The 23,189-nt window shown below is 40.3% G+C and overlaps 1 protein-coding gene and 2 long non-coding RNA genes across 7 annotated transcripts in view; 1 reads left to right on the top strand and 2 right to left on the bottom strand.

The window, feature by feature from the left end:
- LOC307224699 overlaps window positions 1–23,189 on the top strand; it is a 476,766-nt gene that overhangs the window by 152,999 nt on the left and 300,578 nt on the right. The window lies entirely within an intron of this gene.
- TAPT1 (transmembrane anterior posterior transformation 1) overlaps window positions 1–23,189 on the bottom strand; it is a 69,501-nt gene that overhangs the window by 4,675 nt on the left and 41,637 nt on the right. For all 5 annotated transcript variants that reach the window (XM_079991576.1, XM_079991574.1, XM_079991575.1 and 2 more), the window contains 9 exons: window positions 21,030–21,192; window positions 10,821–10,956; window positions 9,331–9,428; window positions 9,111–9,180; window positions 7,514–7,594; window positions 5,901–6,010; window positions 4,060–4,119; window positions 2,080–2,148; window positions 10–86 (listed from right to left, as the gene is read on the bottom strand). In XM_079991576.1, coding sequence (XP_079847702.1) covers window positions 10–86; window positions 2,080–2,148; window positions 4,060–4,119; window positions 5,901–6,010; window positions 7,514–7,594; window positions 9,111–9,180; window positions 9,331–9,428; window positions 10,821–10,956; window positions 21,030–21,192 — 864 coding nt within the window. The remainder of the gene's footprint in view (window positions 1–9; window positions 87–2,079; window positions 2,149–4,059; window positions 4,120–5,900; window positions 6,011–7,513; window positions 7,595–9,110; window positions 9,181–9,330; window positions 9,429–10,820; window positions 10,957–21,029; window positions 21,193–23,189) is intronic.
- Window positions 3,020–4,053, bottom strand: LOC307224705. Its single transcript, XR_013842705.1, has 2 exons — window positions 3,714–4,053; window positions 3,020–3,660 (listed from the first exon to the last, which is right to left on the bottom strand). It is a non-coding gene; the product is annotated as an uncharacterized lncRNA (long non-coding RNA).

Below are 23,189 nucleotides of genomic sequence, written 5' to 3'. Positions count from 1 at the left end.
TGTACTTACCCACAGTAGAAGAGAACAACACAAGAATAAGCCAAGACTCCTTGAACTTTTACTGAACTTGTAACAACTCTGATGAGCTAGAGGAAGAAATGAGTTAACACAGTTAAGCATTTTTTAAATAAAAGAACAATAACAAATCTGGGCATTAAAAAATGAAAATAGTTCTAATAATTATGTAAAAGAATTTCAGATATTTTCTATCTTTCTACACATCATCCTTTTTAAGAAACCTTGCGTCTTTTGAAACACATACAGTAGAGTACAGTGGTGCCCCGCAAGACGAACGCCTCGCAAGACAGAAAACCCGCTAGACGAAAGGGTTTTCCGTTTTGGAGGCGCTTCGCAAAACGAATTTCCCTATGGGCTTGCTTCGCAAGACGAAAATGTCTTGCGAGTTCCTGCGGTTTCCCCCCCTCCCCCCCTTTTCTAAGCCGCTAAGCCGCTTATCAGCTGATCCGCTAAGCCAATAAGCCGCTAAAAGCCGCTAATAGCGCTAATCCGCTAAGCCGTCAATGGGCTTGCTTCGCAAGACGAAAAAACCGCTAGACAAAGAGAATCGCGGAACGGATTCTTTTCGTCTTGCGAGGCACCACCGTAATAATTTCAGTAGTGTGACATTATCTTAACTACTCTTCAAAGCTGGCTATGGGATCTCTCCTTTTTCTTTTTTCTTTTTCATTCAGCTGTCCAAGGTAGTGGTGGCAGTACTGCTTGGTAGTGGTTCCAGTTTTACTTAGCCAATTCCAACAGGTGAAAGGGGAGTGTTGCTCAGATCCATAAGGTCGTCAAGGTGGGGCTCTGCAGGATTTGGGAATGTGTTGCCATCAATATGTTGATCACACAGCTCTATTTATTCCTTTCATCACAAGCAGTTGTGGTGGCTGATGTGGTGAACCAGTACTGACAAAGGTAATGGACTGGATGAGGGCCAATAATTGGAAGCTCAGTCCAGACAAGACAAATATACTGTTGGCGAGTGGTTCCTCTGGCAATGTAAATGATAATGATAAACCTGTCTGGAATGGGATTATGCTTTCCTTGAAGGACCAGGTTTGCAGCTTGGGGGATACTTCTGGCCCCAATACTGTCCAAGCAGCTCAGAGTGCCTTCTACCAGCTTTGGCTGGTGGTCCAGCAATGTGGATGTGGATAATCTTGCATCTAGTCCAGGCATAGGCAAACTCGGCCCTCCAGATGCTTTGGGACTACAACTCCCATCACCCCTGACCACTGGTCCTGTTAGCTAGGGATGATGGGAGTTGTAGTCCCAAAACAGCTGAAGGGCTAAGTTTGCCTCTGCTCTGGCAACTTCAAGGTTAGATTGCTGCAATGTGTGGCACCTGAGGCTGCCTTTGAAGATTGGCTGGAAACTACAGGTGGTGCATAACTTAGTTATTGAACATATGTACTGGCTTCCAATAAATTTCTGGAGCAAATTTTAAGTGCTGGTTTAGACCTATGAAGCCTTACATGGCTTGGGACTCCAATACCTTATAGAACACTTTCCCAGCAGTAGACTCCTTGTTATTAAAGGCCTGTCCCCTTCAGCAAAGATGTGGAGGCTGGTAACAAGTGGACCTCCATTTGTGGAGCACTCTCCTCAAGAAAGTTTGCCTGCCACCAACATCATCTTCTTTCCAGTGCAAGGCTACAAGCCGTTTATTCTCCCAGGCATTTGTTAATTTTGCTCTCCCTCTCTGCTGCTGGGGCTTTCTGCTGGTTGCTTTTTATAGAGAATATTTTTCCCCCTTTCGGACATTTTTGCAGGATCATTTTAGGTTTCGTTTATTACGTTTTTAACTTGGAAGTCTGTATCACCAAAACCCAAGCTCTCACAGTAAAGTCCAAAGAGACATTTTAATTTTAAAAGCTAGCTACATAAGAATACATACCATTTTCAGCCAAGCTTTAACCTCACAGTAGTTGAGGAAACTATTTTCTGGAGCTACATCACATAATACCCCTCTTCAAAAATAGCAATTCAAGGGTTCGGGAATATATTTCATCCCTTGGTAAAATTTTCACCACTTACCAAGGGAGTCTGCAATATGACAAGAAATACATGACTTACTAGAACAGCCAATGGGAGAGGAATAAAGCCCATTCTCCTGGAAACGGAGTCACTGTAATCTGTGTATGCCTAGGAGAAAAGAATCGAACCCGAGTTTTTAAATTAAGTGTAGAAAACAAAAATAACAGAGCAAGTTCCACTGGGACTGGCTACACATTTTGGATGGCATCAACCTTCCCTGAAGCATCCATTTAAAAAAGAACAAAATCACATTTTAAACTGGTGAAACTTGCCTCATAAAATGGCAAATATATTTGTGTGTGTGAATCCAATTAAAATTAATGCAATTTAAATTCACTGACCTATAAAGAAGGATCAAGCCATCACACATTGTATCAGCAGATTACAAAGACATTTAATGGCATACTACGGCTGCATTATTTAAAGGAAGGACTTGAATGTCATAAACATTAAGGAAAATATGAAATGTGACAGCAATCACCATGCAGTTACAGATACTGCCTTTAAAACTAGGGTAGCTACCTCATCTATTTATCTCTTCCCCACTCCCCATCTCAGCTCTTCCATCTACTTACCAACACTGAAACCCAGCTTCAACACTCGAACAATGCGACTGTTGCTGCTCTTTCCCTCACAGGTATCTCATTCTCCCACAAATCGTGTCCTGAAGGTTGTGGGGACCAGATGACTGCCCTCCTTCCAGATTTTGCCAGTCCCACCCATTGCCCACTTCCCCGCCCCACTTTTTCCTCTACCTTTGAAATGAATTCTGTTTAATTCTGCTCCCTTTGCATCTCTGCATTACACTTCTTTAGCACCCTATTCCATGACTCAATCTTTGTTACAGGCTGAGGCCGGGTTTGCCTTTCTTCCACTCTGACAAAACTTCAAACTTGGTCCTTAGCAATTTCAACTTTTATGCTGACTTGCCCTCTGTCCTCTCTTCCTTACCTCCTCTTGATCCCGTCTTCACCAACAACTGCTCTCTCTTCTGTGAAATTCTTACTGTTTGATCATCACATTCAACAGTGCACACAGCTCAACCTCCCCATATCCAGTTTCTACTGCTTCTGCAGCCTCCAAACCATTCAGCCATTCACCAGGCTTTTTCTGCTTGCTTCTTCAACACTGCACTTTCTGGTTTCAATTATCACTGACTTCACCTCTCACATGCGAGACGCGGGTGGCGCTGCGGGTTAAACCACAGAGCCTAGGACTTGCCGATCAGAAGGTCGGCGGTTCGAATCCCCGCGACGGGGTGAGCTCCCGTTGCTCGGTCCCTGCTCCTGCCAACCTAGCAGTTCAAAAGCACATCAAAGTGCAAGTAGATAAATAGGTACTGCTCTGGCGGAAAGGTAAATGGCGTTTCCGTGTGCTTGCCAGAAGCGGCTTAGTCATGCTGGCCACATGACTGACAAGCTGTACACCGGCTCCCTCGGCCAATAAAGCAAGATGAGCGCTGCAACCCCAGAGTTGGTCACGACTGGACCTAATGGTCAGGGGTCCCTTTACCTTTACCTCACCTCTCACATATTTGCTCCATTCTTCAGTGAACTATACACATCCCTTTGATCTCTAGCCCTGACTCACATCCATGTTCTCATCCAGCCTCTCCCGCTTCTCACCTGCCCTCGGACTGAACAAACGACACTGCTACATCTGAACATGTGAACATGCTCTGCTGATGTGTTTGTGAAGTTTGCTCAGCTTCACATAGAGACAGGAACACAGCATAGTTAGGTACTAGCATCCTATTTAGTTTGAATGCTGAAGATTGTGAATAACAATATTTTAAAATAGAATGGCAAAAAAGAAAAACTAATATAAAACTAAATGTCAAGTGACTCACATTAAACTTGTGCACATCATTTTAATTCCCTGTGCAAAGAGTGAAGTAAGCTTTTTCAAACACTTAGAGACCAACACAGTTTCTGATTAACTGATGGATTCCATTTTCTGGAATAAAACCAGGCACGTCCTTTAGTGTAAGGAACAGGCATTTTTCATTCTGCTACTTACATTTTTCTGTCGACTGCTAACAAGGTCAAATGCAAGACTGGCTCTGTATTCACTGTAGACCTGAAAACAGAGCAACACAAGTCCTTTCATTCTGAACAAGTAAATACCAGCAATAAAATCAGTACTGTAATTATTAAAAGTAAATTTAGGATTAGCACACTTAGCATTGCCGTACTGTTTCTCAGATACTCATTTATCATTGAAGAGTAAGCTTAACAACTGGATTCCTATGATATGGGATAGGAAAAAGCAATTCTGTTGGATCAGTCCAGTGCCGTGTGGATATTCTTATCTACACAGGGTTCTGCTCAACCCATATGCAGAATCAAGCATAGAAAAAGATGCAGGTACTAAGATGCAACATTTATTCAAGTGTATCCATGCAAGAGCTCCATAAGCATTTAAGAGCCCGTATCCAACTGTGTGCTATAGATATGGCTGATAGTGCTAAGTGTTAAGTGCTTTGTCCAGAAAAGCTCAGTATGAATAGATAAAACATTGAGTCTATAAACCATTATACATCACTGACCTGCTTTGCTGCAATCACTTAAGTATGTTTCTCTCATAAAAACTATTATATCTAGGATTGCTTGTTTATAAGTTAATCTTACCTCCAAGCAGATATAGCTGGAATAAGGTGCAACTCTTGTTTTTTGATATTATTCTAAAGAACATAAAAACTCGACAAGTGGGTGGAAAGCTGAACATCTACTTGGACACTAGCTGAAAAACCTTTTTTTTTTTTTAAAGGTATGTGTCTACTTTCAGGCTACTAAGTCTAATTCTGATTCAGCATCTGCAACGGCCATTCGCTTCAAATGGGGTGTGTGTGAAATCAGGTACTTCGTAGTATCAGTATTATTTATTAATAAAATCTATGTGTTAATATGAAACCTCACAGGTCTGGGTACCAGAATAAATCTAGTAAGCTAGAGCTATCATTTCCATTTTTCACTGCATCATTTCTGCACTCATTATACAAAAGTAGGCCATGTATAACTGCCTTTGGCACAATCTAACTTATTAAGTGCATTTATTAAATGTGCTTCCACACTATACTGCTGCTACTTTGCAAATCCAGCCACCCTGTCTAAATCTGACCTCGCTTCCTAAATGCACATATGCGCACACAAATGCAATGAAGGGATAATATTTGCCTCTATTCTTATTCTTTATAATGTCCTTGAAACTAAAACACAATTTTAATGGCTAATATGAGATGGACAAGGCTTGTGGCATTAGCAGACACCACCACTTCATCTTGTAATTTTGGGTTTGTTCCTTTTTTTACTAAAACCCCAAGATCAACCAAGCAGAGCTAGGTGCAGAAGATATACACTTTGAATTAAAGAATTCTAAAGCCCAGGAACTTGTTTTGTGTATCAGATCTGAACTGAGCTCACATTCCTTCCGCACTAAAAAGCTCCAGACATTGGAACCCTTTTTCATAGGGAAGTTACTCCAGTCTCATGATCATTTTTTCCCTTTGCTCTTTTCAGCACCTTTTACAGACCTTCAACAACCATTTTGAGGTGCGGCAACGCAGCACTCCAAGTAACAGAGTGTAATGACATTATGATACTGGTAGCACATCTATGAAATTTGCATCATTTTACAGTTGCTTACAAGTGAACCGTATTTGCCATTTTAACGCCTACTTAACCAATATGGAGGGCTCCTTTTTGCACCTCCTCACAATTCTTGATTTACCACCCTGAATAGAAAAGAGGCGTTTATTGAGCCCTACATGAGCCTTCTTCATACAGATACTGCATCCATGCTAAGACCGCATCACACCCAATTTCAAATTTGAATGTACAGTGGTTCAACAATATACTTACATCAGCTGTGATGTCATTGAATTTTGTTATAAAAGCATGTTTTACAATATCTACTGCAATTTCTGATGCAATCACCATACAGACATCTGGAAACAATACCCAAAGATGATCTGTAAAGACAGGGTGAATGTCATATGTACAAATGTGTCACAAAAAGCAATGACAGAAAAAGGTGAGTACATACTGTTTGGCCCAACAGTCAGAACCTGAATCTGTAAATGTCTACGTGTTTGAAATCTCAGGAAATGCCAAGGTAATAATTGCAGATGTTTTTGCACCACACAAGCTACAATATTACACACTTGGCCATAATCCACACCAATGTAACTCTTCTGAAGAAAGTGTTGTGCATACAAATTAAGAAATTCTCATCTGTTTAATTTCTGTTCTTCTCATAGATAAGAGTGCCATTCATTCCCACTTCCTAGTATCAGAAGGCCTAAATTATGATCTGGATAGCTAGAATCTATGAGAATAACAGGTGTTCACCAAGTAAGATGTTTCTTCTTCTTCTCTCAACAGGGTCCTGCAGAATTTAATGAACATGGGGATAGCCAAAAGCAGTGTATCTTAGTGAAAGCATGAATACTCCTGTGCCAAAATAACAGGGCCTAAGCTTCCAGTGCTCTCTGGGAGGGCTTTGTGATCCATGATGCATTGTGAATTAAGACATGTGCTTTTGCTCTGAAAATCTTTTCAGTGAGGCTCTCTTAAAAAAACCCTGCAGACAACCTTCTAACAGAATGTGCCAGGATATCATCCAGGAGAAGCTGGTGGAGGAATGAGTTAGGCCTATATTAACAGCCACCCAGAGAGCAGCAGTAGAAACATTTTTCTTTCTTTCTGAAAGACCTGGCAAGTATTAACCGCTTTCAGTTTTAACCTGAGGATTGCCATCTGTCCAGTTTTAACTTTAACTTTAATTTATTTGAATTAATTTTGGGATGCATTTTAATTCATTGTTTGGTTTTATGCATATTGTATTATTTATATGATGTTAGCTGCTCTGAGCCCGGCTCCGGCCAGGGAGGGCGGGGTACAAATAAAAATTTATTATTAATTATTATTATTATTATTTATAGAATATAAGGTCCCTGCAGACGTCCAGCAAATGCCACTCCTTCTTAGGCATGACAGGGTATATACAAAAGAATGAGCCCTGGAGTGCTAACTTTTGGTATTAATGAAGAGTCTGCCGGAAGATAACACCATTTTGTTGACAAAATAGAAAACTTCAGTCTACAGAAAACCACCTATATTCTTATTAGCATATAACACTATAGTGTTCATGACTCACTGTGAAAGAACAAGTGTGCTCGTGCACAGAGAGGAAACAGCAACACTGTGCTCCTCTCCTGCTCTGTTACCATGAGCGTTATGCATTATGTTTTAACCTGAATTAAAGCACTTGAATAAATCATTAATACAGCATACACACATGATAATAAGATCCTGTGACAATACACAGATAACATACTGAAGAATTAATCAAGTCAACCACTTTTTCATTAAAATAGGTACAGCCAAATTATGTTTATGCTGCTGGCAGTCAATACAACTAAAATGTCTTCAAATTTTTATTCTTTATTTGTTGTCTGGAAATAAGACTTTACCTGGATTCCATGAAAACTGTTCCATGTTTCTTAGACAAACTATCAGTAACAGCACATAGTTGGTGAATCTCTCCTTTATATCTAAAAAGAATAATAAACTTATAAGGCTACAAAAATAGCAATTTGCATCACCATTCTACAGAAGAGTTCTTATACAGAGGCTAAATCTAGTAGTGGATTAATATTACTTATAAAAAGCTGCACTCTATGCAAGAGCATGGAACAAGTTCGTGACTGATGTATGGATCCATCAAATCCAACCTAACAATCTGAACATGGGAAATAAGTTCCCTTTATTGTTCATTTTTTCTATGCACATCTGGAATAATATACAACTGTATTCTTCCTCAGGGAACGGCATACATTCGACACAGCAAAAGTGATGCTCTACAATACTGGATCATAAGTTGGCTTGATTTAATAATTTCCGCTATATGTAACATCTGAAAAAAAATGAAAAATCATTGCTAGTCACACAGTACAATCCTATGCATATTTTCTCAGAAAGTGAGTCCCACAGCATTCAATGGGTCTTCCGCACAGGCTTCTAGTTTAAGGAGGCAGGAATGAACTTAAGTTTAAGTGTTTGAAACATGTAGAGAGTGACAAAAGATTTTCGGTATTTTTAACAGTGTTATGAATTTAACACACAATAAAATCTGAATATAGTGTAGCTGCATCACACCTGGGGGTTCTGCTCCAGAGGCAATGCATATAAGCAACACTGAATATAGTCAAAGTTTACCTGGCTGCTAGCAAAGGGGTGTGTGTGTGTCTCTTAACTGCCTTCCCTTACTTTCTCTCTCCCCATTGCAAAGAAAGGCGGCTGCCAGAGCCAAGTGAGTTTAATTGAATTCATGCAAGTGATGCGCCTACACTGCACAGAATTAGAAGACAGCAGTGGGGTACACGGACTGAAGACTGGATTTCATCTCAAAACCAAGCAAGGTGGACAAACCTTGGTCACAATGTAGGATTTGTCTGGACAGAGTTAAAGCACGAGTCTGGTTAGGATGACATGCTAAACCAAACCATGACTTAGGTCAGCGCAGGAGCAGACACAGCCTCTTCCCCAGGAGCCCATACATTTGCATTAGGCTACGGTTTGGCTTAATTTTATATGTGAACCAGACCAAAATAAATACATATCTATAAAAGAACTGCTACTTTGTTATGGTGGGAGCCAAAGAACATTACTCATGAGTTGGTTTCATGAAAGTCAGGATGAAACAATAGTCAACATGACTAACTTCATTATTCTGCTCTGTGGGACTTGATTACAACTAACTTAGTCTGGTTCCATCTTTATTAGCCTGATTAAAAATAGTGAAACCTCAAAACAGGATTAAAATTGTACACCACTTCATAACTCACCTATGGTTTTATTTTCAGTACTGCTGTTCAAGAGCAAAACATATCCCAACCCGGATCAGGGTGGTGAACAAGCCCCTTGCTATACTTGAAGAGGAACACCACAAATTATGATCACGCAGGTTTTTATGAAATACTACCACCACTGATTTCACACATGCTACATGATATATAATGTATTAGAAGCACACACTCCTAAATTAGCAGCTCACATATATGTACATACCACTGTTTGACATCTGAAACAGATTATTCTTTTCAAACTTCTTGAAAACGCTTCCTTTAATTTCAACAAACTGCAATTTAAAGAAAGTAACACTTATACTTATACTTTTATTTTATAAAAAAAAATTTCTACAAAATATGTAGACTGAGAACATATAAATCATTTAACAGAAGTACTGTCACACATCAGTGTGATATTTATATATCTATAAATCACTTACATTGTTAGACATCATGATAGTAAGAAGTGACTTGTTGTGCGAGTTGAAGGCTACATTGAGTGTCGTTGCTTGGACCATTATCAGGATAGCATGCAAGACTGTAGTCATATATGTTAAGGTAAATGCTTCTTAGAAGAAAATATTAAATTGCAATATATATATTACGCTAAGTTTTAAGATCCCCCCCCCATTAACCAAAGCAGACTTTTAAATATCATTGTGCTATACCAGGCATAGGCAAACTCCGCCCTCCAGTTGTTTTGGCACTACAACTCCCATCATCCCTGACCACTGGTCCTGTTAGCTAGGGATAATGGGAGTTGTAGTTCGAAAACAGCTGGAGGGCCGAGTTTGCCTATGCCTGTGCTATACTATGGAGTAGCTTGCTGATAAACATGCAGTTATATCAACCATGTCCATTGCATGGTTTTAAGCATTCCAAGAGAAGGTTCAACAATTACTTGTACTGCTTTGCTCCCACTATGCCTGAGAGACGTGGGTGTGCATGCCCTACTAATATTTATTATCCATTTCGTAATGTAGTGAACCACTGTTGTTCTTCTTCTCCAGACAAAATACAACTCTGGGTTTAGGTTTAACAATAAACACAACCATGGCTCAGCTCTAGGTAGCATAGCAGCAGCAGGGCCAGGGAAGGAAATAAATAGCTGCCATTTTTCCTCCCAGCACCTGCACGCTGGCTCCTTGGTTTAGCCATGGTTTAGCTAAGAGTTAATGCAAGCCAGGCCAGGGGCAAGCATTAAAAGCAAGGTTAGCAGGAAAAACATGAAATGTGGACAAGGCAGGATATCAACAAGGTTTGTTCTTGGCTACAAAGGTAAAGGTAAAGGTACCCCTGCCCGTACGGACCAGTCTTGACAGACTCTGGGGTTGTGCGCCCATCTCACTTAAGAGGCCAGGGGCCAGCGCTGTCCGGAGACACTTCCGGGTCACGTGGCCAGCGTGACATCGCTGCTCTGGCGAGCCAGAGCCGCACACGGAAACGCCGTTTACCTTCCCGCTGGTAAGCGGTCCCTATTTATCTACTTGCACCCGGAGGTGCTTTCGAACTGCTAGGTTGGCAGGCGCTGGGACCGAGCAGCGGGAGCGCACCCCGCCGCAGGGATTCGAACCGCCGACCTTTCGATCGGCAAGTCCTAGGCGCTGAGGCTTTAACCCACAGCGCCACCTGCGTCCCTATAGTTCTTGGCTATAGTTTGTGGTAAATGGACAGCTTAAGTACAAGTCCTGCATGGCTGGACTGAGGAGTTCTCCTTAGTTAATTCTTGCCCAATAGAAGGTTTTCAATTTACTTTCTTTAAAAATCCAGTTCTAGTTCTTACATTAAGATGAAGATTCTGACACAATCTCACAGAACTTTGAATAGGTTTGTAGATAAAACGTAATGGTCCTCAAATCCATGCATTTGAAGTACTATTTTAGCATTCATAGAGATGAAAATGAACTGCAATTCTGACACAAAAGGATACAGACGTAGAGCACCGCCATGAAAAAATGGGGAATCACACCTATGTGTGCCCTTTTTCTCTCCTTTGGTTCTGTAGCTGTCCAGTAAAGAGCATCCAAAATATCTTGACCAAAAGATGAAAACAAACGATCAGCTACCTAGAAAGAAAGAGAAAATACACCAAGGAAGTATAAACCAAGATAGTTTAATTTTGTCAGTATGTTCCTCTTAAACAAACGTAACAGAGTTTATTTTTCCATTAGTTACTGCATACTCTCATCATGTCAGCGTCCAACATGAAATACAAATAGGATATTCAAAACAAAGTTAGCTACAATTTTTGTTTTCAAAGTTTCTACTTCCAAGTAGCTTTTCCCTCAACATCTGCAAAGTATCCTTGCTGCTGACTGGTCATGGAATGCCTGTGTGTTATAGAAGTTTTACAATTCTGCTTCAAGCACAAAGTCACCTTATGTGGAGCATTGGCCAGACCTATCAGATTCCACCATTAACCTGTGTGAACAAAACAGTGCAACCCAGAACCTTTGGGGTTCTACATTGCAGGGAACCATTGGCAATGGTCAATAAATGTCATTCAGAGATGCTTTTTCCCCTGAGAAGTCCCTGATAGTCTTCTAAGAAACTAGAATTCCATGGAATGTTGCTTGAAGCCACATCTTTAAAAGGATGCAGAAGTATTTATGCGCCCTCCAATTAATGTTTTTAAATTCAACTTGAAGAACTAAATCGCGGAGCAGAAAATGCCATATATTGATAATATAAACTGACTGCACATATAAGTTTCCCCCATAGGGCAATAGCAAAACTGCTGGAATGTCACGTCACTGCAGCTGTGGAAATGGAACTATGAATGTCTGGTCAGAGGGCTGATACAGTGCAGTTGCTGCAACAGAGGCAGGGTTTTGTTTTTTCCTCTGGGAAAATACAGTGGTACCTCAGGTTAAGTACTTAATTCGTTCTGGAGGTCTGTTCTTAACCTGAAACTGTTCTTAACCTGAAGCACCACTGTCAGGGAACTGCCATCGGAGCCAGAGGAGGAGGGAGGGCTCCAGAGGGATTCCAGAGAGCGTCCCAGGAGGGAGAGAGGCAGCCCATCTTCTGGGGAAGGAAATCAGCGTAGCACCAGTGGAGAAGGGGGGCAGATGGGGGAATCGGCGAGGGGGCTCCATGACTCCTCGCCGGAGACCAGCGGGGAGAGCACGGGTCCTCCGCTGCCCACACCCTCCCTGCGCAGGGAGAGTAGGCAGAGACTGGGCGTCAAAGAGCTTCTTTGCTGGAAGAAGTTCAAGAAACGCCCACTGACGGATTCTGCCAGCGATTGAGACAGTCACTCGTGGCTGTCCGGACAGAAAGGGTTCACCCAGGTAACCCAGCCAAGCGTGGCGCCGATTTACGCATAAGCAACCCCTAGAACCATTACAACCACTTTAGCTAATGGGGCCTCCCGCTGCCGCCACGCCGCCGGAGCCTGATTTCTGTTCTTATCCTGAAGCAAAGTTCTAAACCTGAAGCACTATTTCTGGGTTAGCGGAGTCTGTAACCTGAAGCGTATGTAACCTGAAGCGTATGTAACCCGAGGTACCACTGTACTCTCAAGAAAAAAGAAGATGCCAAAGAACCCCAAGAGCTGTGAAGGGGAGAAAAGGAGGCACCTTAAGAAAGAAATCTGGAGTGAGCCCTGAAATGCAAAATGGGGCCTGGGGGAAGATAAACAAGAGGCAGAAGATGGATGGGAAGGAAAGACATGTAGGAATCTGCACTGCCCACACCCATCCCAAGCAGGAGAATGAGAATAAGTGTGGATCATCTTCCCAGATAGAAAGCAAAGACACTGTGCCATGGGCCTGGCCTGTCAGAATTCAGCCTGGCGCTGCATGATTTGCCTGCTTGTTTGTACCTGCAGTGCTTTTGCAAGAGAGTCTCTTCCAAGACGGACCAGCCTGGCCTGACTCAGCAGTTTCCAGCCAGCAGACACTCGCCAACCAATTTCAACAGCTTTCTGGTGGCAGAAGCTTAACAGGAACACTGGGCGCAGTTTTAGGAGCTCTTTCGGGAGGAAAATGGGCAAGAGCACCACTACCCTTTCAATTTTGCTTAGTGTGTGCGCGCGCACGAGTTTGTTTGGCTTGCACTCCTTGCCGATCTTCTACACCCTCAACTGATGTGAGAAATATTCATAAAGCACGAACATTTCCTAAATGATCAAAATGTAATGGGTGATACCCACCTACATCATACTCAGAGTAGACTCACTAAAATCTATTAGTTCATATTTCACATTAACCTTTAATTATTTTAAGGTCCAATTCTGATTTTTAACATTTCTAATTAGCAATTCTAGGGCTCTTTGTCACTTCAGCTAGCTGGAAGCCCCACCTGATGAAGGGGCTCCCATGGTTTCTAATATGCACAAGCCGCAGAGTCAAGGCATACATCATCAAATGCACACAAAGAGCTTCCCTACTGCAAAAAGTGTGAACCATCCTCTAAAGATCCAGGTACAGATATTCACAGGGTTGCAGGTAGGCTTTGAATCATGCAGGGATCAAATGGAGACACTGGTTATATGAACTGGCACCTCAAACTGAAGGACGGATCCACTGTGCTTTATACAACTGTGAGTTCTCTCACCAATGTGAAAGCACTATTTCCTGACATACGTGAAGATGTTTTATGACTCTTGGTTTGCTCTGTCTGAACTACTATACAAGTCTTTGTTCTGAAGTGCCTCAGGACAGACCTTCTCAACAGGCACGTTGAATTGAGTGAGCTCTGTCCTGTTGCAATAGCTATAATCAACGTTGGGTGCCTCCTGGTCGCTGGACTCAAATTAGTCTCCTTGGTTCTGTGGTTTATTCAAAAGATGGTTGTTCCTCACCTTGGTAACAAACAAGGTGGTGTAGATGTGAATTCTTACCACAACTGGAAAATACAGAAGTGACAAAATGTTTTTTTTGTTTTTTTTTTAGTAATTTTTATTCAGTTTTCCATATATTTTTTTAACAAATAAAACAAAACAACAAAAGACAATAAAATGCAACATGTATAATTTCCTGCTCTTAATTTCATATTTCTTACTCTCCCGTCTTCCTCATACCTCCCCTTTCTGCATTCTCATGTCAAATTAATTAATTAACAAATCCCTCCCTTACTGTCAGATTTATTATAAAAATATTCATTTTCTTCCACTTAATCATAATCGCTGTTAACCCCTATTTTTCTTATTCAACATCAATCTAACATTCACTAATTTTAGAGTATTACTTTAAATAGTCTTTAAATTTTTTCCAATCTTCTTCCGCCGTTGCTTTTCCCTGGTCGCGGATTCTGCTCGTCATCTCTGCCAGGCCCATGTAGTCGATCACTTTCATCTGCCACTCTTCCACGGTGGGTAGGTCTTGTGTCTTCCAGTACTTTGCTATAAGAATTCTTGCTGCTGTTGTAGCATACATAAAAAAAGTTCTATCCTTCTTTACAACCACTTGGCCGACCATGCCCAGGAGAAAGGCCTCTGGTTTCTTAGGAAAAGTGTACCTAAGTACCTTTTTCAGTTCATTATAGATCAGTTCCCAGAAAGCCTTAATCCTTGGGCATGTCCACCAAAGGTGAAAGAATGTTCCTTCTCTTTCTTTACATTTCCAACATTTGTTCTCGGGCGAATGATAGATTTTCGCAAGCTTGACTGGGGTCATGTACCACCTATAAATCATTTTCATAATATTTTCTCTCAAGGCACTACATGCCGTGAATTTAATCCCGGTGGTCCATAACTTTTCCCAGTCAGCAAACATTATGTCATGACCAATATCCTGGGCCCATTTAATCATTGCAGATTTAACCATTTCATCTTGTGTATTCCATTTCAACAGCAAGTTATACATTTTTGACAAGTTCTTAGTACTAGATTCTAACAGTTCAGTTTCTAATTTTGATTTTTCCACCTGGAAGCCGACTTTCCTGTCTAGTTTAAAGACTTCCATTATCTGATAATAATGCAGCCAGTCTCTCACTTTCCCTTTTAACTTCTCAAAACTTTGCAATTTCAGTCTGTCTCCTTCTTGCTCCAAAATTTCCCAATATCTCGGCCAATTAACCTCCATATTTAATTTTTTAACGGCTTTTGCCTCCATTGGCGACAACCACCTTGGAGTTTTACTTTCCAGCAAATCTTTATATCTAATCCAGACATTATATAATGCTTTCCTGACAATATGATTTTTAAAACCCTTGTGAACTTTTACCTTGTCGTACCACAGGTATGCATGCCATCCAAAAAAATTATCATAACCTTCTAAGTCCAAAATATCAGTATTCTCAAGAAGTAGCCATTCTTTCAACCAGCAAAACGCTGCTGATTCATAATACAATTTAAGGTCTGGCAGGGCAAATCCGCCCCTTTCTTTCGCATCAGTTAATATCTTAAATTTTATTCTAGGCTTCTTGCCCTGCCAGACAAACTTAGAAATATCTTTCTGCCATTTCTTAAAGCAATCCATCTTATCCACTATTTGCAATGTTTGGAACAAAAACAACATTCTAGGCAGTACATTCATTTTTATAACTGAAATTCGACCCAACAAGGAAAACTTCATATTTGACCAAATTTCTAGGTCTTTTTTTACTTCCGTCCAAGTTTTCTCGTAATTATCTTTAAATAAATTCAAATTTTTAGATGTCATATTTATACCCAAATATTTCACTTTCTTAACCACAGTTAACCCTGTCTCCTTCTGAAACTTTTCTTTCTCCAATACTGTTAGATTTTTCTCCAAAACCTTCGTTTTAGATTTGTTTAGTTTAAATCCTGCTACTTGACCAAATTCTTGAATTAGTTCTAATACTCTTTTAGTACTAGATTCAGGCTCTTGCAATGTAAGTACTAAATCATCTGCAAAAGCTCTCAGTTTATATTGTTTAACTCCGACCTGTATTCCTTTAACCAACTGGTCCTTTCTGATCATATTCAGCAAAACCTCCAGGACCGATATAAAAAGTAATGGAGAGATTGGGCATCCTTGACGTGTCCCTTTTTCAATAGAAATTTCTTCTGTAACCACATTATTTACAATTAATTTTGCTTTTTGTTCAGAATATATCGCACTTATACCATTTTCAAACCCTTGACCTACCCCCATCCCCCGAAGATTTTTTATCATAAAACTCCATGAAATATTATCAAAAGCTTTTTCAGCGTCCACAAATATCAAAACAGCTTTAGTATTAATATTCACTTCCAGTTTTTCCAAAATATCAACTATGTTCCTTACATTATCTGACAAATGTCTTCTCGGAAGAAAACCTGCTTGGTCCCTATGTATCTCCTCCATCAAAACTACTTTCAACCTTTTCGCTAAAATATCAGCAAAAATTTTGTAATCCACATTTAATAGGGAGATTGGGCGGTAGTTTTTAAGTTGAGTCTTTTCTATCTCAGTCTTTGGTATAAGTGTGATAAAAGCTTCTTTCCACGTATCTGGTGCCTTCTTTCCCTCCAAAATTTCGTTACAAACTTCTTTCAAAGGTTGTATTAACCACTCTTTCAAAATCTTATAATATTTAGAAGTCAATCCATCCGGTCCTGGAGATTTGCCCAATGCCATATTTTGAAGTGACAAAATGAAAGAACAGCTTGGTCCAGTGAGAAATGCCCTTCACATACAAATTATGTATGTTATGTACAAACAGTAAATTATTCAAGGCCTTCCAGTTTCTTTCTTTTTTTTTTTTAATAATTTTTATTAACTGGCCAATCACATCAAATTAAATCACATCATATAAATTCCGAATTACAAAGCCAAATTTTTAAATTTTGTTGGGGGAACCCATACTTCAAGATCCAAAGGGGAATTCAGATCATCTTCTTATTACTGCGTTAATGTCCAAATCAGTCCCAATCAGTCCAAACAAAGTTCATAATTCTATCCAGTCTTATCTTGGTGTTGCCACATCATATCTTGTTCGTATAATTTCTCTTTTTCCTTTACGATCTCTTCTGTTAGTCTCCTTAAGCCGATAGCAAGTGTAATAATCCTGTGTGGATTTCCCGTTCCTCCACTAAGTCCAGATGGCTTCCATATATCTCCTTCGTAGATAACATCACTTTATCCATCGTAAATTTTGGCATTTGTCGCTCTTAAGTCCCACCGAGGAGTTGATTCACGATATGTAAACAACTCTATTTCTCTCTTTCTCCTCCCAGACCCAAGAGCTCCCACAATGCCTCACAAAATGGCGAACGGCATTTTTTCCTGACTGCGTCACTCCAAAACTCTTAGCTTTCCAGCTTCATCTTGAAACATTGCTTTGGATCGAAAGTTTATCTCCACACAGCCTTAAATCCACAGCTTAAGTCCTTAATTTCTGACTCATTAGGGGAGGGGGATTCTTGTTAATCATGGCCTTCCAGTTTCATATATTTGTAAGTGTGCCTTTCTGCATACAAAAGCATATTTTAAGTGTTATCCTCCCTTCTATACTCTATGGGTATTGCCTATGGTTTAGGTTAATTCAATGAAACTCTCAACAAAAGTACTTTCCCCCCCTAAACAACAAAGTAAATTCAAGCTCTTCCAGCTCCTTCTTTCTCTTTTTTGGGGAAAAACCAAATTTAGTATAATAGCCCTAAAGTATATTGTGTGGTTTTTTAAAAAATAGTCTCTAAATTTTTTACTTTTAGTAGGACTCTAAATGCTTAGATGCCACACAATACCGCCCCTCTCTTTAAACTGGACTTACCTAAACCCTACATTCCGGCTCCAGACTCCAGAAGAATTCCATGATGGGGCTATGTCACTAGCATTATGTACATTGGGAGTTCATAAAAGGAGCAGGAGCCGGGAAACATGAATCTAAAAACAAAAACAAAATGTCATTTGTGGGTATTCATTACTGGATAGATCCGGAAAGAGCTCACTCAAAAAATCTGGGGGTTTTTTGGTTCATTTTTCAGAAGTGATGGGGGCTTTTTTGGGGGGGGATCTTTCAGTGTTCAGTAAGCATGGATGGAAGAATGAACCTGCACATTTCTATTTATGGGGCAAATATAACAAATACATAATTGGCCAAGTTAATGGTTCACCATGAATGTGGAGATTTGCTCCCACTCTGCTCCTTCCCTCGTCAGTGGAAGCAACAAACCATGATCTACAGCATAGTGTCACATCTATCCCAAGTATTGTAGTTTCACCCAAACAAACTATGATTAGTAAGCGATGACAAACCATTGCTTAACATGACAGTTTCAGACCCTCCAAGTGTCCAGGGAAAAGCCATCCCGGTTTCTGATTTGATCCCAGAATGTCCCACTTTTCCTTAGGATGTTCCTATTTTCATTGGAGAAATGCTGGAGGGTATGCAGTTTGAAGAAAAACAAATCACAAGCTCCAGTTGAGATATAAACCGAAGCCAGGCAACCATCATCTGTTGCTCTTCTGGTTAGAGAAGTGGAGTGAAATGGGAGCCAAGTGACTGGCAGAAACCCTCCAGGATTTCAGATAGCAGTCTGTCCCAGCACTACCTGGAGATGTCAAATTGTATCTGGGACTTTCTGCATGCAAAGCAAATGCTGGCATGGCTTCAGCAAAGGGTAAGTCATGTCTGACTAACCTTTCAGAGTGTCAACATGCATATAGTGTTGATCCCGTTAACATTGTCAAAAGCTTTTTGACAACCAAAGTGCACAAAGTACCTAACCAAAAACTCCTGAGTAAGCTTAGCAGTCATAAAGAGAGGCTCTTCTGTGGATTATTAGTAACTGGTAAAGAAACAGAAGGCAAAGGATAGGGAAAAAATTGAGTTTTCACAATGGAGGGATGTAGAAACTGAAGTTCCCCCAAGAATTGGAACTTGGACCTGTGCTTTTTAAGTAGCCCATTAATGATTTAGTGTTGGAATGAGCAGTGAGGTAGCCATGTTTGCTGATGATACCAAATTGTTTTGCGTGGTGAGAACAAAAGGGATTGAGATGAGCTTCAAAAATATCTCTTCTAACTGGCTGAAAGGGATCATTATTTGGGATCATTAAGAAAGGGATCAAAAACGAAAATGTCAGTATCATAATGCTGTCGTAAGAATCTATGGCAAGACTACACTTGGAATACTGTGTTGCCACATCTCAAAAAGGTAACTGAAGAATGAAGGGGTTGGAGAAAGTCTCCTACAAGGGACTTTTTAGTTTAGAAATAAGTCAAGTAAATGGAGACATGATAGAGATGCATAATATTATGCATGATGTAGAGAAGCTAGACAGGGAGAAGTTTTTGTCCCTCTCTCATACTAAACGTATTGGAAAGCTGGGCCAATATGAATTTCAATAGGGACAAATGTAAGGTTCTACACTTAGGAAGGAATAATCTGTTGCACAAATATAAGATGGGGACACCTGGCTTGACAGTAGTATATGTGAAAGTGATCTAGGGGTCTTAGTAGACCACAATCTTAAATGAATTAACAGTGTGATGCAGCAGCAAAAAGGCTAATGCTATTCTAGGCTGCATCTAAAGAAGTATAGTGTCCAGATGAAGGAAAGTAATAGTATCACTCTATTCTGCTTTGGTCAGACCACACCTGGAGTACTGTGTCTGGGTGCCACAATTCAAGGAGGATATTGACAAGCTGGAACATGTGGAGAGGAGCGCGAGGAAGATGATCCAGGGTCTTAATGTTTAGCCTGGAGAAGAAGACATTGAGAGAAGATACGGTAGCCATCTTCAAACAGAAAGCTGCAAAGGTTAGGACCTGAACCAATGGCTTCAAGTTGCAAGAAAAGAGATTCTGAATAAATATTAGGAAGAACTTTCTGATGGTAACAGCTGACTACCTCTAGAGTTGCCATACATCCAGGAAAACCTGGACATGTCCTCTTTTTTTGGGGGGGGCAACATGCCCATCTAGGTGGATATTTACGTTATAAAGGAAATGTCTGGGTTAGGGGTTATTAAAAAATAAATAAATGGGGTGTGTTGGTTTTTTGGGGGGGCCACGTGCATGCTCCGAAGGGCACTGTGTCCCAGAAGTGGAAGCACCACAGCAGAGTGAAGCTATCACAGCAAAGATCAGGTAGGTGCTGGGGTCCTGCCTCCGCTTGGGCTGCTCTGCATTGTGCAGCTGCTGCCAGCCCATGCCAGGGAAAGAGGTGCACTAGAGCATCAGCAGCCCCACGTGCCTCCTCGGGCTGGCAGCATCTTGGGCTGTCCTCTTTTTTGTTCTTCAAGATATGGCAACCCTACAGTGCCTCGGAAAGTGGTGGACTCTCTTTCATTAGAGAATGCTCTCTTTCATCTCTATTCCATTATTCTAAGGAAAAGACCAGCACAGCAGAAGGTGCATCTGCCTCATTTTCTAAAATCTTCCTAGTCCCTCAGCTCACACCATTCCACAGAGACTACAGTCCATAGCTGCTGGGGAGAAATGGAGCAGGAAAGTCACACTTGGCCAACCTTTTTCTCCAGACAGATCTCAGGATCAAACCCAAAGTCCTGGATCTAAGGGTCAGCTTTGCACAAACAGGAGTATTTCCATTCACATGAAAGGGGATTGCTCTGGGATTAAACTGTATTTGGTGATGCTTCTGAAATATTTTGAAATATTTCAAAAGATAAATAATAGCAGAGCTGAAAAGGATTTTTAAAAAACCACTTATGCACATGTAGTTGCCTCCTCAATTGCTATACTATTCTTCTGCTTGCTTTAATTATTTTCTTTTTATGCCTTCCTCCCATCAAGAACACTTGGATGGCACTATTAATGGCAAATCAGTTGTTTTCAAAGACGCGGGACTTTGAAAAGCAGCTTGCTTTTTCACATGTAGGTCTACTATTCATAGAAAACAAAGTCTTAAGTTTCTTCAAACATGTCCAACTTTTGAGACGCATGTGAAGTAATTCTTGAGATACCTACCATTTTTTATAAAACTCCTAAAATTGGTTGGGACTAGATCTATTACTGTGTTAAATATACACCACACTTTTGTGAGAGTTGCTCTTTTAAAACCCATTACAAATTTAGCTGCTTACAAATACTAAAGAAACTATGGCATCCACAATATGACTTGTTGCTTATCATTGTTGAAGAAAAATGGATCTTTGTCCCATAACAGGGCAGAAAATATATTACAGAATTACCATAATTCTTTTACCAACTTTGAAATTGTTCCACCTGGAATATTCAGGAAGGAAGCATGTTTTGTCAGTTCTGATGGCCATTTGCTTACCTCAAGCATATTATAGATGATGTAGAGTTTAATGACAGACTGTCCTCTGATCAGGTGGTACATCATGGAATAGTCAACATAGTGCATCATGAAGTAGCAGATAAGCAATATAACTCCTTTGAAAATATCACACACCTGAGCGGGCTGCAGCAAGCGTCTATCACTGAAATATAGAAAGTACACAAAACAAATAGCACAACTGTAAACAATAGCCACATATTAAATATGTTTTTCAAAAGTACATAAAAAAGCACCAGAGCCATTCAACACAAAGTATTTGTACTGAATGGTACGTTTTCTATTTTAACAACAAATACTTAAATTGCTGCTGGTTTTGCCCCCAGTCAATCTAAAACTAATGATTCATACCTAACTCCTTGGTGAGGGTCACTCAGGACTTAAAAACGATACTGAAAGTAATTTGCAAGAGGAGAGCAGGCAACCTCGGTCCAGTATACCTGAAGGAGTGTCTCCACCCCCATCATTCTGCCCAGACGCTGAGGTCCAGCGCCGAGGGCCTTCTGGCGGTTCCCTCATTGCGAGAAGCAAAGCTACAGGGAACCAGGCAGAGGGCCTTCTCGGTAGTGGCGCCCACCCTGTGGAACGCCCTTCCAGCAGATGTCTAAGCGATAAACAACTACCTGATATTCAGAAGACATCTTAAGGCAGCCCTGTTCAGGGAAGTTTTTAACGTGTGATATTTTACTGTATTTTTGGTTTTTATGTAAGCCGCCCAGAGTGGCTGGGGAGGCCCAGCCAGATGGGCAGGGTATAAATAATAAATTATTATTATAAATTATTATTAACCTGTTTTGCTGAAAGCAGAATACCTCCTTTTTGAGTTCAAAAAGATCAGCATTCCAAGATGTAACCCAGAATAGTCTATTACCATTACTATTAATTAAATTAACTAACTGGCAAACCAGTGAAGCTAGGGCCAGGCTTGGTGTAATCTGCCCAAACCGTCTTGCCCCTATGAGCAACTGCTAAATTCTGTATCGGATGAACTATCCGAACTGTCTTCAATGGCAACCCCACCTTGCAACCTTTAATCTAACCTTAGATTACTTTAGATTAGGTTACTTTACAGGTGGCACAAAATCCCACAAACCACTGCCCAATTCCCCTGGATTCTTCTCCCCACCTGTCTGCTCTGCTCACTCAGACTCCTGTCTGTTCCTAACAGTAATTCTGGATTTTAAAACAAAAATGCAGGTTTATTTCATGAGATGGAAATGCGATTAGCAAACAGACACTTAACAGAAATTGGTTTGTGGCCTTATTATGGCTTTGTGTTTGGAACGCTCAAAGAAATGTAGGGACATTTGTAGGCAAAAAGCTTTGGAAATTAATTCTTTTATTAAGGAAAAACATGAAGTAATGCAGAGGGTTTTTTTTTTAAATCTGCACATTTTGCTGTTTGTCTCCTACAGATTAAACCAAATTAAATTAATGTGAGTTGGTTTGTGGTTTCCTAATTTTTAAAACTTCTTGATCTATTTATTTTGGGAAATGGTAAAAGCTGAACTCTTGAGGAAAACCATGTGGCTTCAACAGAGGGACTGTGGTTACCGATTAAGTAACAAGCCAGAATTTTAAACCAACTACAAAACCATGAGTCAAGATTCAAGATTGCTTTGAAGATGGAACAAGGTTTGGCTGAAATGGAAAATTAAGTTCACTTGGTTTAACAGCAAACATATGCTTCATTACTTGAGAGCATCTTACATTGCAATCAGGCATGCTGCAAACGGTGTAGAAAGGGGGATATATGCACAGGCAAAATGACAATTCATATCTCGCTTTATCGAACTTGAGGTACAATTGTCTGAATGTGGCCATCATGTGCTTTAAATTGCCTGAACTATAGAAGAAAATGGATCATACTGATAACAGCTACACAATCTATCAAAAGTATATTGTACTGTCAGCATTAACTCAGAAGATGTGTGAATACATTTTGATGAAGAATAATTAAACCCTGAAATCTGACTCTGGTTACATATTGGTAAAAAAATGTTTTGTAAAGCCAAGATTTTCTGAAATAGTAAGTTTACAAAATATTCAGAGGCATAAACATGTGATTAATTATTTTTTCTCTAAATGCTCAAGATTACTCCAAAGCAAGATTAGCCTGTAGCACACAAGAATTGCTATAAT

Source organism: Podarcis cretensis, assembly GCF_951804945.1.
Source record: "Podarcis cretensis genome assembly, chromosome: 9".
Lineage (NCBI taxonomy): Eukaryota > Metazoa > Chordata > Lepidosauria > Squamata > Lacertidae > Podarcis > Podarcis cretensis.
The sequence above is the reverse complement of the archived record's forward strand: the minus strand, read 5'-3'. Positions and strand labels throughout refer to the sequence as shown.